This window comes from Hoplias malabaricus, chromosome 3 (assembly GCF_029633855.1).
Source record: "Hoplias malabaricus isolate fHopMal1 chromosome 3, fHopMal1.hap1, whole genome shotgun sequence".
In the NCBI taxonomy this organism is placed as follows: Eukaryota; Metazoa; Chordata; class Actinopteri; order Characiformes; family Erythrinidae; genus Hoplias; species Hoplias malabaricus.
Genome location: NC_089802.1, coordinates 6,099,238 through 6,116,398, shown reverse-complemented (window position 1 = coordinate 6,116,398; position 17,161 = coordinate 6,099,238). Strand labels below are relative to the sequence as shown.

The 17,161-nt window shown below is 39.2% G+C and overlaps 3 protein-coding genes across 3 annotated transcripts in view; 1 reads left to right on the top strand and 2 right to left on the bottom strand.

The window, feature by feature from the left end:
* Positions 1-592: 592 nt before the first annotated feature.
* Positions 593-8,605, bottom strand: wbp2 (WW domain binding protein 2). The gene is made up of 8 exons (XM_066664686.1): positions 8,380-8,605; positions 7,167-7,275; positions 6,548-6,683; positions 5,902-5,994; positions 4,386-4,535; positions 3,934-4,053; positions 3,349-3,425; positions 593-3,011 (listed from the first exon to the last, which is right to left on the bottom strand). Exons 1-8 carry the CDS (start codon positions 8,436-8,438, stop codon positions 2,964-2,966), a joined length of 792 nt encoding a protein of 263 aa, XP_066520783.1. The 5' UTR covers positions 8,439-8,605; the 3' UTR covers positions 593-2,963.
* A 685-nt stretch (positions 8,606-9,290) lies between these two features.
* On the top strand, positions 9,291-13,492 carry bccip (BRCA2 and CDKN1A interacting protein). Its single transcript, XM_066665613.1, has 7 exons — positions 9,291-9,610; positions 9,967-10,041; positions 10,160-10,240; positions 10,662-10,748; positions 11,024-11,211; positions 13,054-13,219; positions 13,322-13,492. The coding sequence occupies exons 1-7, from the start codon at positions 9,491-9,493 to the stop codon at positions 13,490-13,492; spliced, it is 888 nt and encodes a 295-aa protein (XP_066521710.1). The 5' UTR covers positions 9,291-9,490.
* Positions 13,493-14,226: 734 nt separating this feature from the next.
* Positions 14,227-17,161, bottom strand: part of dhx32a (DEAH (Asp-Glu-Ala-His) box polypeptide 32a) — a 17,524-nt gene continuing 14,589 nt past the window's right edge. Inside the window, exons 10-11 of the mRNA XM_066665612.1 lie at positions 14,949-15,139; positions 14,227-14,419 (exon numbers count right to left, since the gene is read on the bottom strand). Of these exons, the coding sequence (XP_066521709.1) occupies positions 14,227-14,419; positions 14,949-15,139 (384 nt within the window). The remainder of the gene's footprint in view (positions 14,420-14,948; positions 15,140-17,161) is intronic.

Genomic DNA, 17,161 nt, shown 5'->3' with positions numbered 1-17,161 from the left:
TCTAGAGTTGTTGTCCACCATCTACGTCACAGGCAAGACGCCTATTAGAGTTTCCGAACACCGTTGAGGGGGTGGTTAAAACTCTGTGGAATGAAGCTATTTTGACAAATTAAGTACCACAAATCAAATTGTCACCTTACAATTAAACTCAGTGACATTTTAAGGCAGAAACATCAAATCTGAGCAGGAAACTGGAACTGAACAATAGCACTTAAATGTGAATATAACCTTTGGGTTGCTGATGATGGAAAATATGAAACTGTGAATGGCAGCAGTCAGCTTTTTGGTGTATCAGGATCACTAATCCACCCACACTGATCCTAGAAACCCACTGAAACCCAGACTTTCACTGGAGAGACTAAGTAAAGCATTATGCACTACTATGGTGAAGCAGCTTGACCGACTAATGGCTTCTTTGATACTTGATGGTGGATTTTTATGACACTCAATGTACATTGTAATTCTTTGAGCTAAAAACTGAAATATGTGAGCGGTCATCTCAGCACAAACCCTGCTAAAGACATCAGGCACTTATTTGTGTGAACATTGTGGAAATGTCAAGAAATTGTACACTAACCTTTAGCCCCATCCCTTTTTTTAGTGAAAATCCATACCTGTATGCCCTCCTGGTTAAACTAGATTTGATGTGATGTATTTGGCATTCATTTTGCATATACCTGACAATTTGTACATTTTATGCAACAGTTACCTATTTGGATGTTTGAAAGGTGTTTTGAAACATTGTTCCCCCAAACTAGTTCTGGAGGAAGTGTTTTAAGGGCTTTAAATTGTTACAGAACTGTTTTGAAACAGTGAAAACATGATGTGCAGTATGTAGGTGTTATAGAACTGGATTTTGGTTTAATTAATTGCATTGTGCTTTAAAGTTTATGTTAAAAAGTCTGATTTGAACCGACTTGTCAACAACTGCATGTAGTTTTCAAAGGCATGTCGTGTCTTCAGGTTGCCAGATTTCCTTTGGTCACTCTATCAGTAAGTCTAATCCCTACACCTGTAATTATGTACAAACTGTACTTTAACCCAGTTCACATTATGTTTATATTAGGTGTCATTCTGTGAGAGAATGAGTTCATACAGAATGTTGGTCAAATGTGAAGCAATACGTGAACACATTAACTATATGAAATTAAACAGTGGTAGTATGAGCCCTGAGCCCCTCACCTAACATTTGACTCCACCCCATCTGTTATTAACATGTAGTTTTTGGACTTGAATATAGAAAATCCTGAATATAGAAGCGGGCGACACGGTGGCGCAGCAGGTAGTGTTGCAGTCACACAGCTCCAGGGGCCTGGAGGTTGTGGGTTCGATTCACGCTCCGGGTGACTTTCTGTGAGGAGTGTGGTGTGTTCTCCCTGTGTCTGCGTGGGTTTCCTCCAGGTGACTGTCTGTGAGGAGTGTGGTGTGTTCTCTCTGTGTCGGCGTGGGTTTCCTCCGGGTGACTGTCTGTGAGGAGTGTGGTGTGTTCTCTCTGTGTCGGCGTGGGTTTCCTCCGGGTGACTGTCTGTGAGGAGTGTGGTGTGTTCTCCCTGTGTCTGCGTGGGTTTCCTCCGGGTGCCTGTCGGTGAGGAGTGTGGTGTGTTCTCCCTGTGTCTGCGTGAGTTTCCTCCGGGTGACTGTCTGTGAGGAGTGTGGTGTGTTTTCCCTGTGTCTGCATGGGTTTCCTCCGGGTGACTGTCTGTGAGGAGTGTGGTGTGTTCTCCCCGTGTCTGCGTGGGTTTCCTCCCACGGTCACGTTGGTAGGTGGATTGGCGACTCTGTAGGTGTGAATGTGTGTTGCCCTGTGAAGGACTGGTGCCCCCTCCAGGGTGTATTCCCGCCCCGCCTGAACTGGATAAGCGCTTACAGATAATGAATCAATGTATATAGAAGTGTGGAACCTCTGGGATCAAGGAACATCTGCTGCATTTTAAATGTGACCGTCTGAGAGGAGCATAGGAAGTCATCATTAAATCATGTTACTTTGAAATTCTGTGTAATGTTATTGTATTCATAGAAGTCTTAGTTTTATAAATGTCATTTTAAAGTAAAAGAACACACACACTGATAAATTCCCGGGAGAGAATGTAATGTTGTGAAAGGTGGAACCCAAAGTTTAAAAACCCTGCAATAACAATCTTTCAACTGATACATGATCATTTTAATAAAATACAATCCATTTCATGTTAGATATTACAGCTGAGACCATGCTGGATTGGTTACACATTGGTTTATCATTGAAATAAATTAAGTAATAAATTAAAATATACAACAATAAATAGTACTTGCACACAAGGAGTAGCTTGGGGATTGTACTTATGCATGAAAAAGTTAAAGTGCCACATTAGATTGCGTCATGCTCTAAAGCGGAAGAAATGCTTCAGAAGAGAATGACAACTGGCAAAGCCTAAAAGGACCAAATGTGGTGGTGCTGCAGATCCACACGTGCTATGCACACAGTATAGCGCTTTGGCCAAAGTGTTTTTGAGTTAAGACACACATCAGAAACAGCACAGGTGAAATGGCTTGACTCTAACACCAGAATAAGAACAGTAATGTTAAGTATTTCTTATACTCTCTATCCAGGCCTCCTGTTCCCACATTCCCTGATAAAAGTTGTCCTGTTTCTTTTACAAATGGCCAGTTGTGCCAGGTCCAAATAAGTCATCTACCTGAAAAATTAACATAATTTACATGAACAGTCAGCACTTCTTGGAATGACTGGAAATATCAAGGAATCCTGTAGTTCACTGCTGATCAGCTAACAGTCCTAAAGTCCCTCTCCTTGTCCACCATACATTTATATATTGGGAATGCAATTCGTTACCGCCTGGCGGAGGCTCCAGCTTGTGGCCTTACAGGAGGACACAGTTAGTCGAGCTAATGGAATGAAATTCTGCTATTAAGAACATGAGTGTGAAAGAGAAGACTGAGGGCTGGCTGTGGAACTGCTGGTCAAATGTTTATTGTTTCTTCTTGTCATCAGGTGGTGAGTAAGGCGGGGGCTTGTCCTACAAGATGGGGGGGGGGGGTAAACAGACCGTTAGATTATTATCTAAATACATAAAAAAATAATAATAATCGGGACATTTTCTTTTAAACAACTTTCATTTGGATATTTTGTATTTTTTAAATTAATATCCATCACTTATGTCATAAGAAAATGCAGCTGGTTCATTCCATGAATGTTTTCATTACAGAAATGTTGGACGTTTAATTGCAAATGCAGATGCCATTGTGTGTGTGTGTGTGTGTGTGCACTGTGTATAAAAAATGTGCCATGGAAATTTAGTACAGTGCAGTAAATTAGTGAATGCTTGTATATCAAATACTGGAGATAAAACTCACTTCTGGCAGATAAACATGAGTTGATGTCAGGGAGGTGGAGCTTGCACTAGCTGCTGCCTCCGCTGCCTTTGCCTCCGCTTAGAGAATAAGACAAAGATACATTATGTTAGTGTACAATGCATCTACTGAAGCATCGTTCCACATAAGCTTAGAAAAAGCACAGTTACTCTCTAATATCAATCTACACAAGTTCTTCCACCGAGGTCAACTGACATCAAGCAAACCCAACATTATATTTAGCCCTGAGGTCTATTAGGATGTTTGTTTGTATGTACGGAACTCGCTCGTTTGTGTTTTTACAAGAATATATTCTATGTTCTGTTTTTCCCCTTAGAATTAAACAATGTTTTGTTATTGTGATTTTGTAATTGATTTTTGTAAATTAATTCTCGTTCCAAGTGGCTGCCCTGCTCTGTGCCTCATTCAAAAAGCAGTTTTAAAGTCTGAAATGCTTCTTAAAACTACATCGCATTGCAAACAATGTTATATGACTAAACATGGAGAGCACACAGAATGTATAGGGTACCAGGCCATTACAGGATGGTTCTCAGGACATCATATAAACAATCAATCTGTGGTCCTGACCTGCAGGAGTCCGGGGTAGGTCTGGGTCTAGAGGGGCCTGGGCCATTGAGGCAGAGTAAGGAGGAGGAGGCATGTAGGCTGCTGGACCATCCAAACCAGTAGGATTGGGATAGAACGCACCTGATTAGACGCCAAAAAGAAAACAATACAAGGACCTTATTGAGTTACATATCAAATACGATCAACCTTCTCAACAGTATTATAATGTGTACACCAAAAAAAACATACATCAGGAAAAATGTAACAGCATCTTATTAAATACCTCCATAATTCAGACCTTCTGTCAGGAAAACTGAAACACTGACTTTAATTATCCAGGTCCTGGTTTCCATGCAGATATACAACAGCTGTTTATATTTTTAGTCTTCATTAAATTCCTTCTCAGTGCGCATAAGCAGACATAATTAATGTCTATAAATAACAGCAATCTTTCTTCACTAGTAATGCATTACCTGGAGGTGGTGGTCCAGGGTAGGCATAGCCAGGAGGTGGTGGTCCAGTGGAGTAGATTCCGTTAGCTGGAGGGGGAGGTGGATAGGCATATGCTCCATTTGCCATGTATGAACATCCAACATTACCAGTCACAGGCTGCCCTCTGGAGGCTAGGAAGAGCAACAGGTCAAATAATCACATTTATTAAAACAAATGTTGTTATTAAAAGAAAATAAACCAAGGCATATACTTTGAGCTATTCAGTAAATAAATGGAAAACACTGTAGACTGATTATATTTTCTAAATTTAGGAATGAGAATTGGAAACCATGGCCTTTCAAAACTTTAGGACCAACTAAACAGTAAAAATAATGTTCATTCATTCATTCATTGTCTGTAAGCGCTTATCCAGTTCAGGGTCGCGGTGGGTCCAGAGCCTACCTGGAATCATTGGGCGCAAGGTGGGAATAAACCCTGAAGGGGGCACCAGTACTTCACAGGGCAACACACACACACACACATTCACTCACACACTTACACCTACGGACACATTTGAGTCGCCAATCCACCTACCAACGTGTGTTTTTGGACCGTGGGAGGAAACCGGAGCACCCGGAGGAAACCTACCATGCAGACACAGGGAGAACACACCACACTCCTCACAGACAGTCACCTGGAGGAAACCCACGCAGACACAGGGAGAACACACCACACTCCTCACAGACAGTCACCCGGAGGAAACCCACACAGACACAGGGAGAACACACCATACTCCTCACAGACAGTCACCTGGAGGAAACCCACACAGACACAGGGAGAACACACCACACTCCTCACAGACAGTCACCTGGAGGAAACCCACGCAGACACAGGGAGAACACACCACACTCCTCACAGACAGTCACCCGGAGGAAACCTACCATGCAGACACAGGGAGAACACACCACACTCCTCACAGACAGTCACCTGGAGGAAACCCACGCAGACACAGGGAGAACACACCACACTCCTTACAGACAGTCACCCGGAGGAAACCCACACAGACACAGGGAGAACACACCATACTCCTCACAGACAGTCACCTGGAGGAAACCCACGCAGACACAGGGAGAACACACCACACTCCTCACAGACAGTCACCCGGAGGAAACCCACACAGACACAGGGAGAACACACCACACTCCTCACAGACAGTCAACCGGAGCAGGACTCATAAGTGTTCATTCAAAATAGAAACTAAAATAATACAACCCCAAACATGATGCCATTTAAACCATGAGCAGTCATAAGAGAAATAAAATAATTAAATCTTAACAATAAAAAAGTCATTAATAAAACTGCACAGAGGACGTTCTGAGAACCTGGTGGGTTTCAACAGAGGAAGATTTAAGCAATAATTTAAATAACAACAAACTATATATTTGCTTATTAGTCACTGCTCATACACACAGGATCACACCTGCAGCAGCAGAGGCGCTGTTTAGGTCATTAATTACTGATACTGCAACAATGAAGATACGCAGAAAGGAAAATTACCCTGAGCTGCCACCTGGAGCATGTATTGCCCAAACTCAATAGCTCCTCCAGCAATAAAGATCAGCTTAAAATTGGCAGACCCCTCCCAACCACCTACAAAACAAAAACACAACAATATGATTTCACTGCACTTTAACAATATCATGTATTATTTTTATCAAGACATTTACTGCTAGATTTTACATTTAATGAAATTGAAACTGAAGGCAATGTTTTATGATCCACCAGAAGTATATTTGCTGACTGATGCAGTTTAGATAATGGCTGGCCAATTGACACTGATTAAATCACTCTTTCCACCAAGCTCTATAACTGCAGCTGAGCTCATTATTCACTGTACCCTTAGACATTTTAAGCTTTGTGCTACTCCAACAAACCTGAGTCAACAGTCATAGGGGTAATAATTAGCTGAGCAATTCCATAGGGTTTATTTAAAGAGGAAATATACAAATATTGGATGCATTCCACAATTTCAGAAAGTGCTTAATTATTCAGATGCACATTCCCTGCAGGTGCATATAAAAAAAGAAACGCAAAATATAACTGAGCTCCTCCGGGAACATCAGAACTTAGACAGAAAATTAATTTACCTTCAACTCCAGCATTTTGACTGAAAGAGATAGAACAACAAACACTAAGTTCGTACCCCCAGGTTCAGCATTCACTGCGCCCTTGATGTAGTTGGCGCCAAGCACAGGCTGTTTGACCTCGCAACCCTTCATCAGGTAGAACGGCATCATGAAAGACTGTAGAGCATCCTTCCCCTTTGTCACAAATATCACCTTCAAGAAAACAACACACAATACTTAGAGTCACAATATACACTTACTAGGCTTTTAATAAAGGAAGGGGGTGGGGTAGAAACAGCATCTTGTCAATTACCCAGTCTACATTTCATGGTGAACAATGATATAGCATGATTTATTAGGATTATTATTATTATTTTTTATAAATAATAGTTTTTATGTTATTTAAATCATACTTATTGTTTGTAATTGCTATGGCAACAAATACTTAAATGTGAATTCCACATTTATAATGTATTACATGATTTCCCTCAACATAGGCATTGTTAGTGATCTGCTAGTGACTTAGACCCATTTTATATCCTCAACATGATGAGACGGCAGAAACTGATTGAATGAATCTGCCATATTTGAGAGTTCCAGAAAACGTTTTATATGAATATAAATGTGATAAAATTGTACTTAAGATCGGTCCAAAATCTGAGTCTGAGAAGGTGTGGCTTCTGTTCTCAAACCCACCCTGTATGGTGTAAGATAGATGCTGCCCTTCTTGCTCTTCTTAAACAAGTCCGGTAAACGGTCTGCATCACTGAACACCAGCTCCACATTCTCATAGGACATCAGGACACTGATGAGAGAGAAAAACAATCTGCTTAGATTCACTAGAGGTGTTGTCATGGCTTCAAAAGTTGCTTTGATCAGGAAGGAGAACAGAATATTTCTTTTTTTGGCCAGGTGTTATTTTGGTAGAGCTATATTATTTAAAAATATTCACAGAGTGAAGAGCACCAATGACCAATGTTACACTGAGGTGTTTAAAAACTCCAGCAGCACTGCTGTCTCTGATCCACTCACATCAGTGGAACACACATTAACACACATCCATGCTGCAGCGCTGAGGTGTCTGGATCCTGAACGTTAAAGGAAATAATGAAAATGGGCTGGAAATATATGCAGAGAAACATATGGACAACAGATTTATATATATATATATATGATATTCTGTCTCCTAGAAGACATGTTGTAGTCAAATCTAACGTTAAACAATGAAGTCACTTAGAGTACTATTTGTGTCAATCAATGGTAATTAACACAGTCTTGTAAAAGTGAGGCAAGAATTAAGGGTTTCACTTTTAGAAAAGAGTTAAGAGGCTTATTGACTCCGTGACCCAGTCTCTGCTGTGACTCTATGAACATGGCCTGGGTGTGTTCACAATCTCTCGTTATGTGACGTATACAGAACAACAAATACATAATTTCTATCGCTTCAGTACATTTCGATCCATGTACACAAACGTTTAATATGATGTCTCAGGGCAAATATTGACTATCTGACGGAATATAACTTGATACAAACTAAATATAAGAACAGCTACAGACGCTTTTTAAAGGTATGTAGAGTTTGCTAGTGATATATCAGCTGGTATGATATAGTATGTCAGCTCTAAATAACGTCGCGCTACAATTTAAGAGCTTTATTGAAAGGAAAACAGGAAAATGACAGTTGGATCGAGATGCGGTGCTGAAGTCAGACTATTTAACTGCTGCACACTTTAAGGTGTTTAACGGTAACTTAAATTCAAACAACAAAAACCTCTGTGTAGTATTACGCTTTAAAAATTAAACGTCGACATCTCTCTTCTTGGCGTGAGGACAACTGGCCCACACAGAAGACCTTAATCTAACCGCTTTTTTAACTGTTTTATTTCCCTGTGCTGTGTGTGTTATCTACCTCTCACTGTTGTTGATGATGACTCCTCCGGACTCGGAATGGTTCTGGTTGAGGGCCATTGTGTTCCTCCGCTGTTTTCGTTCGCATTCACACTCCGACTGAGCTCAGATCTTGCAGCTTTACGGCCTTTTTTTTCTGCCTTTCACCGCAGTGTGAGAATGATGGTGATCTGAGATGAGAAGACTAACGTAACACCTGCAGGCCACTACAGTCCACCATGGGTAACGCCCCCTCAGTGACGTCACGCAGCCTCTAGATGGAGACGGATTTTTCCCGAAAGTTCCCATTAAAATAAAATAAAAAAAACCGAACGAGTCAGATATTTTAGGAAAATGTGTCCTGGGCTCCTTAAAGGGAAAAAAATACGCTTTCCTTTTACACCTAATAAAGGATAGGCTTTAGACTCGTTTTCTTGGAAAGTAGCTTATTCTTTAGGGGCAGAGTCATGCATAAAATATTCCACATTTGCTCCGCCCCTTGCTCCAATTTGCTTGTTCCTCAGAACATTCATGATGTTAAGAATGGGATATAGATTTGTAATTATTCACATACACACGAACGAGATAAAGAATAGTAAACGTTTAAGTACAGTTAGATATTTTGTTATTGCTATTCTGCAATAAATAATGACATAGCCATGCAAAATAAAGGTCTTTATTTACCTCTGCCATATTTTTTTATGTTTCTCACAATAGGATGGTGCCTCTATTTACATTTATGATATAGAAATGTGTCTTATGTATAACGAATTACTGACACTAAAATCTTGAGAATTCATTCTGATATTTTCTCTTTTAATTAATTAACTGTACATAAAAGTGGCTCTATGAAGACACGAACGGTTTACGCTTGTCGACAACATTAAGAGCGCATGCTTTTATTTTGTAATGTAAACGGACTTCGCCCATTGGCCTGGGATTCTTGCTGAAGTAAAGAACGCCATTTTGGCTCCGCGTCTCTGTTGAAGCCTCATATACTTAGCACTAAAGTAGGAGCCGTAATGGCAACAAATAACGGACAGTTGCCTGTCCATGTCTACCTCAAATAAACCAGTGTGTGTGCGTCACTTCACTCTTCCTCGGCGGCGTGTTTTAGCTCAGAGAGCAGCGGCATGGCTTCATCCGCGAAGAGACGAGCAGTTGGAGCCGGAGAAAACCCTGAGGAAAGTGAAGAAAGCTCGGACCAAGGATTAGAGGAGGACAGCGAGGACTCAGAAGAAGAAGTAAACGAGGTGAGGTTTTACGTGTGCCTCGTTGGCTTCTTCGCATATATTTTTAGTTCCACCTTAAATGCTACAGACAAGCGTTAAACACTGGTGCGCTGTGCATTTAAGGTGGAATGGAAAGTTAGAGTAAGAAACAGAAGACAGCAAACTTCTCAGTCATATTTGAAGCCAGGACCCTGAGATCCTGAAGCTGTGGCAGTGAAACCACCCACAGCTCCACCATGCCACCTTCACTAATGTGTGTATATATAGTGATTTGTCGTCAAAATACCTCTTTTTTCTTTTATTTTAAAACTGACTTTTGTTGGAATAAGCTTTTATAGATATATAAAGAGGCTCATGTTAGCTGTTTTCATTTTCAGGAGGTTGTTGTGGACTTTGAAGCACACACTGTATCTGATAATGACTTCAATGGCATTAAGAAGCTGCTGCAACAGGTACATGGCATGACCTTACTACTATAAATATTTATCAGGAAATAGATTTTCACACTTTACATGTTCTCATATGCTGGATCTCATAATATTTGTTGACAAATCAGTTTTTTCCCCACAGCTTTTTTTAAAGGCCCATGTAAACACCTCAGAACTTACAGACCTCATCATTCAGCAGAATCACATCGGTAGTGTCATCAAGGTGAGACAGATTTTTTTTAGCACATCGTATCCTTTGGGATTTCTAAGTAACAGTTCAAAGAATAAATTAACAATTCAGAGCCTGCTGCACATTTACACAGAAATATAACTCCTCTAAAATATATAAAGCAAAAAAGGTGCTATCTAATACTATTTTGGTTCCGTTTGTACATTTACAAAAGCAAAATATTATAGTTTTTCACTGTAGTCTTATGAGGAATGTGGACACACACATTTCTGAAAGAATAATATGGAATGAAAAAGCATGTATCCAGAGTTTATAACTTTCAAGAGTTAAATACTTTTGCAAGGCACTGTAGAGATGCACAGCAGGCAGAGAGCAATCAGACGGTGTTCTGTCATTTCATGTGGTGCAATCAAGTAGTGTAATCTGTCATTTCACGCTGTGTGTCTGTTTTCAGCAAGCAGAGGTGCCGGATGACAGTGATGATGAGGATCCAGATGAAGTGTTTGGGTTCATCAGCATTGTAAATCTGACAGAGAGGAAGGTACTAGCACAGCAATGAATTCTATAAAATCATCACATACAGCTTTGCTAAAAAAGCTGATTATATAAAGTTCATGAGGGGCACAGCCTATTTTATATTAATTTAACATATAATGCTAGATCATGTGAATTATATTAAAGCAATATTCTAATAATAATTTGGTTCTAATGGACATAGGCTACACATCATAAGCCTCTGCAGTGTTTAACTCATGGTGTGTCATCAGTTAATTTTTCTTATTATTAATGTTAAATTTGAATGTGTGTATCGAGTAGGGTATGGAGTGTGTGGAGCAGATCAAGGAGCTGGTTTTGGGACAGTGTGAAAAGCTATGTTCTGCAGCCGTTCTGGAGCAGTTTGAGAAAGTTCTGCACGACACATCTCAAGCAGTTGGACTGCTACTCAGCGAACGTTTCATCAACGTACCACCACAGATTGCTTTGCCACTCTATAGACAACTCCTGTGAGTACAATCAGAAATTAATGCATACATAAATGACCAGGTCCCTAGATATGGATTAAGTCTAGTCCTGGAATTCACTGGATTATTTAATATTTTGTATTGAAAATAAAACCTAGTTGATTACTAGGTTTAATCCCTCCATGGGTAACTGATGTTATGAATATACAGTGCATCCATTTTAAATGTAGTGATATGATTGGAATAATAAGAAATCATACGCAAATATGATACTAGTTGTTTCAAAGTAATAAAAAACTAACTGTGTTTGAGATTAGCATTGAAACACTGAATCAAAGAACAGGCATTGAAATTGAATGTGTGACCTCTGAGATCACCCAGGAATGTTCCTTTTTATACCACAGGGGGGCAGCAGCTGAATTAAAGTTAACTAAACCCAGTAATAGAAGTTATTGTCAATATCCGACTGAGATTTTTTATTTTTTATTACAGCTGTTACATAAAATGAGCTTGAGTTGAATCTGTCTAAAGAATGCATCCGAATCTTGCTGACATCCTCATTTTTAGTAGTAGAAATAATGTTGATTTTCATTAATTTTATTTAATTATTAGTATTTATGTAGCAATCTACGGAAGCCCTGAAGTTGAAGGTGAATAAAAGTTTATTGAATGTTCCTTAGTCCACATTATTTATTTTATTTGTCTGTAATACACACCAAAAAACAGTTGAAATATATTTGTAGCAACACTTGTACAATTTTAGCCATCAAAAGCATAGTTTTTTTTTTCCCTACTAGTGAGGTGTGCCTGAGGGTCAAGGGGGAAAACAAACTTTAGCGTGTTATACCAGTTTTTACTAGCAATTTTTTTGAGTTGACAAATTGTTCAGCTGTTCTTAATAATTTATATGTTTAAGATTAAGAACAGCTAAAAAATGTGTCTCTCCTGTGGGTGTATGATGGCCAGTTTCTTCGTGTCTAAGCCGTGTGCAGTCTTATGAGCATGCTAATCCTTAGCATCTAGATTCTCGATTTTTCCCCGTTCATTTCAGGAAGCCCCCTGCTGGTCAAACTGGAACTGCACCTAGCGCCTCAGATTTTTTCCCCCTCGTTTCAATGAATCCTTGAGGGGCAAACGAAAAAAATATCTGCCAAAAGAATTAAAAAACTAGTCAAAACTGATAACATGCTAAATCCTCAGGCACACCTCGCTAGTAGAAAGAAAAATGTTGCTAGAAATACTTTTACCTGTATTTGGTGTGTGTATAACAGGCAGAAAAAAGTATTTTGTGGAACTTTAAATGGATTTTTAATGGATAAAGTCTAGAGAAATAAAGAAATGCCCAGAGCAGTGAATCAGTGTTTTGTTTTTAGTGCTGTTGTGCTGGTATTTAGCGTGTCAGCATGCAGGCCTAAATCTGTCACATGGCTAAGTAAAAGTTTCATAACTATGCTAAGGATTGGGGTCACCTCACACAAGACTGATCTGCTGATTTCCCAGCACAGAAATCTAAAATAATAGCACTGACACTCAGAAAAACATAACACTGAGACTTGTCAGTGACAGTTTTGCAGTGGCTTTGGTGTCCTAATTTGAATACCAAAAGATTTTAAGATTAAAAGTCATCATTTTGTCTGTAATATTGCCATTGAACATCAGCATCCTCCTCATACCACAGTACAATTTTAACATATTAGGATAGTAAAAACATCAAAACAAACATGAAATAGTATAATTATCTAATGGAATTTTCAAACCTTTAGTGCTTTGAAACGGTTGTTTATTCCAGGACCACTCAATCCTACTATGGGAAACTGGCTGAATGTAAATTTATTGAATCCATGTTTTATTGTCTGACATTGAGTCCACTGTCTGTTTTAATAGAGATGAGATGGTAGAAGCACAGAAGACCAATAAGCCGAGTGGGAAGTGTCAATACTGTCTGCTGATTAGCAAAACATGCCAGGAATCCAAGAAGTCTGTATCTGCTCGAGGACCTCCAAAGGAAGAGCTCATGTTTGTCAATGCAGAGGAGGAGTTCTTTTATGAGGTATATTCAGAGTATATATTTATCCAAATGTTCAGTACCAGCATGTGGGTCTTTCATTTGGAGTTTATAGATCTGATGGCTTTTTCTGTCATCCAATTGCAGCAAGCCGTGGCAAAGTTCAACTACTCTGTACAGGAGGAGGCAGATTCATGTCTCACGGGACGGTGGTCCTTTGATGATGTACCAATGAAACCCTTCAGAACAGTGTCTCTGATTCCCATGGACAGAATGCCAGCGATTATGGACAAACTCAAGGAGTACCTCACTATCTGAACACACCACGCCTCTCTCAGCAGCAGCTCCATGTGTCCAAGCCTTTCTTCCCCTAAAACCTTTTCTGAAGACTCTGAGGGAGTTTGGTGGACACTGGCTGTGGTCGTTATGTTTCCTTTATGCTGAGAAACTTCAACAGTCAGTCAGGACCACAGGGATTATTAAAGTATCCAATTAACCAGATTTTACACTTTTTAAATGTCATGGATTTCTTTCTAATATCACTTAGAAACAATAATAAACTTTTTTTTGCAGCAATCCCAGGAACTAATATGTTCTACAGTGCAAACTTAAAACATATTACACAAAAGAAATAATTTATTTGGCCAAAAATACCCATTATTTATATAATGGATCAAAATAAGCCACAAAATAAACTTCATTTCTCAGAGTCGACTTCGTTATTTTCTTCGTAAGCAGCAGTATACAAGATGTTTGAGTTCATATTTACAAACACTATGCTTCATTATTAGGATCAATGTGTTGTAATGTGCTCAAACACATTCACAAATGCTGATCTAAGATCAGCTCCCCTTTTCTGATTGCTCTGTCAGTATTGTTGACGAGTGTTGATGTAATTCCTGGAAGTATTGTGAAGTTGCAGACCTTATCAACCCTAATCAGACGTGATCTATATACACTTCCAAAAAAGTGGACCTGCGCTGTATAAAGTGTGGTTTGGCCAGTCACTAAGCTGTAGAGACCACACGAGGCTTGTTCTTGCCTGTTTACAATCACTGTATGACACATCTTTCATAAGACGGGGCCTCCTCTGATTCTTTCGGGGTCTCCACAGCTGGAGGCTGATTCTTCTGTTTCCTCTTTGTACTCCCAGACACTTCACTGTCCAAAACGTGCTGAAGTATCTCCTTACTTTCACTAGGGGGCAGGTTGTAGAAAAAATATTGTGGTGCCATTTGAATGAACCTACAACAAAAAATAATAATAATAAATAACGGTTTGTGTTCTAGAACAGCAGGTTTATGGTATGGATGCATGTCAGAAATGTGCAATGATGGTTGTAATAATCTTATGAATGTCAGTGGAGCTGGACAGAAGATCTATTTACTGAAGCTTAATCCTTTTATTATTGTATTGATCCTAATCTGCAAATCTCCTTGAGCTGATGTTCAGCTACAAGATTCATCCTTCACAACATGGACATGACAAACAAGTTTACTGAAGGCAGATTGGAGAGTGTAGGGTGCTTTATGTATGAATACACAGAGAGGGCAAGCTTTCCTGTTTTCAAACACATCTTAGTGGGACTAAGTGTTTGCTGGTGGGCCGAGAGTGAAACTATGAACTAATACACAAATGAAAACGATGTATTTTATACCGTTGCCCCAGTGTGTTGTCAACAAAAGTACTTCAATACAGGAATGAATCTAAAATAAGGAAATTAATATTATGTGTATGGCAAAAATATAGCTGGATAAGAAACATACAAACTTACACTTCAGGTGAAATCTGAGTGATCGTGCGGATGCAGTTGTTATCAGAGAGTGTGTATTCGTTGAACAGCACCCACTCAGGCAGACCAAGCTTGTGTGCTTTTGCTCCATAAGAAGACAGAGGGTGAATCTGGGCCACATGCTTATTACTGAGCATGAAGTAGTTTCCTGAGCCATCCACATCTCGAGCAATCTGATGAGCAGGGCACAGCATACTAGTTATACTTAAAGAATGAAAGCTTATTATATACTGACCTTATGATGTTGCTGGTATGGTAGAGGATGCTTTTCTGGGTGAAGTACTAGAGCACAGATGGAGTGACTACATCCTTAAATATTCAATACTGATCCGTACCAAACCAGTATTACATTTCACAGAAATGGTTCTAGCACAACATACCACACCTGAGATAACTTGGTTACATGTAAGCTAATGTTAGCATATGAAAAAACAGCTAGATAAATTATGGAATACTTGGTTTATTTATAATAGTGAGTGTAGGTACAATGTAGTAAATCAGACTCTATACATTTTGTAGGTTTCTCCACAACGTTTACCCTAGCCCTTGTATTTCAATTCCACCTGTTATGGACCGCGGTAAAGTTGGCTCAGCGTTCGATATTCGCCAGACATTCACCCACGAATATCCTGGTTATTAATAAAAACAAAATGTACTCGCCAAATGACTACTTCAGTGCAATTACTACACGTTGTGAACTTATTCACACACACTGGCGTTCAATGTTTTTACTGCTGTAAGATGTGAAAATATCATTATGTGATTTACAGATGAGTTCTTTCTGGCGGAGAAGCGCTTTAGCGACGCAACTTCTTTTCAAAATAAAAGTCTTGGGTATGAGCCATTTAAATATCAGCATTTAAATACGTAAACCCTGTAACACACTTTTGAAAGCTGATTGAACATCAGCTTCCCTATGTGTTGTATGTAAACCTTGTAACAAATTTGTGAAAACAGATTCTGTGTCAGATTTTCTATATTTTCTGTTTCTGAACTAGGAAAAATGAGTTTCACAATTAAACGACATGACCCCTGGACCCAATTTCAGTCCTATGATGTAGTACACCCAAGGACCAATACATTTCATGCTCATTTGGACATGTGAACCTTGTAACAAATTTGTGAAATTAGATTTTATATGAGATTTTCTATATTTTCTGTTTTCGGACTAGGAAAGATGGGTTTCACAATTCAATGACATGACTCACAGCCCAAATTTCAGGCCTATGATGTAGTACACCCAAGGACCAATAAATTTTATACTCATTTGGACTTGTGAACCTTGTAACAAATTTGTGAAAACACATTCTATCCGAGATTTCCTATATTTTCTGTCTCTGGACTAGGAAAGTTGGGTTTCACAATTAAATGACATGACTCACAGCCCAATTTTTGGGCCTATGATGAAGTACACCCAAGGACCAATACATTTCATACTCATTTGGACATGTGAACCTTGTAACAAATTTGTGAAATCAGATTTTATATGAGATTTTCTATATTTTCTGTTTTCGGACTAGGAAAGATGGGTTTCACAATTCAATGACATGACCCACAGACCCAATTTCAGTCTTGTGATGAAGTACACCCAAGGACCAATACATTCCATGCTCATATGGACATGTGAACCTTGTAACAAATTTGTGAAATTAGATTTTATATGAGATTTCCTATATTTTCTGTTTCTGGACTAGGAAAGTTGGGTTTCACAATTAAATGACATGACTCACAGCCCAAATTTCAGGCCTATGATGAAGTACACCCAAGGACCAATAAATTTTATACTCATTTGGACTTGTGAACCTTGTAACAAATTTGTGAAAACACATTCTATCCGAGATTTTCTATATTTTCTGTTTCTGAACTAGGAAAAATGAGTTTCACAATTAAACGACATGACCCCTGGACCCAATTTCAGTCCTATGATGTAGTACACCCAAGGACCAATACATTTCATGCTCATTTGGACATGTGAACCTTTTAAAAAATTTGTGAAATCAAATTCTATGTCAGATTTCCTATATTTTCTATGGGTTGATGGGTGTCACAATTCAATGACATGACCCACAGCCCCAATTTCAGTCCTGTGATGAAGTACACCCAAGGACCAATACATTCCATGCTCATATGGACATGTGAACCTTGTAACAAATTTGTGAAATCAGATTTTATATATTTTCTGTTTCTGGACTAGG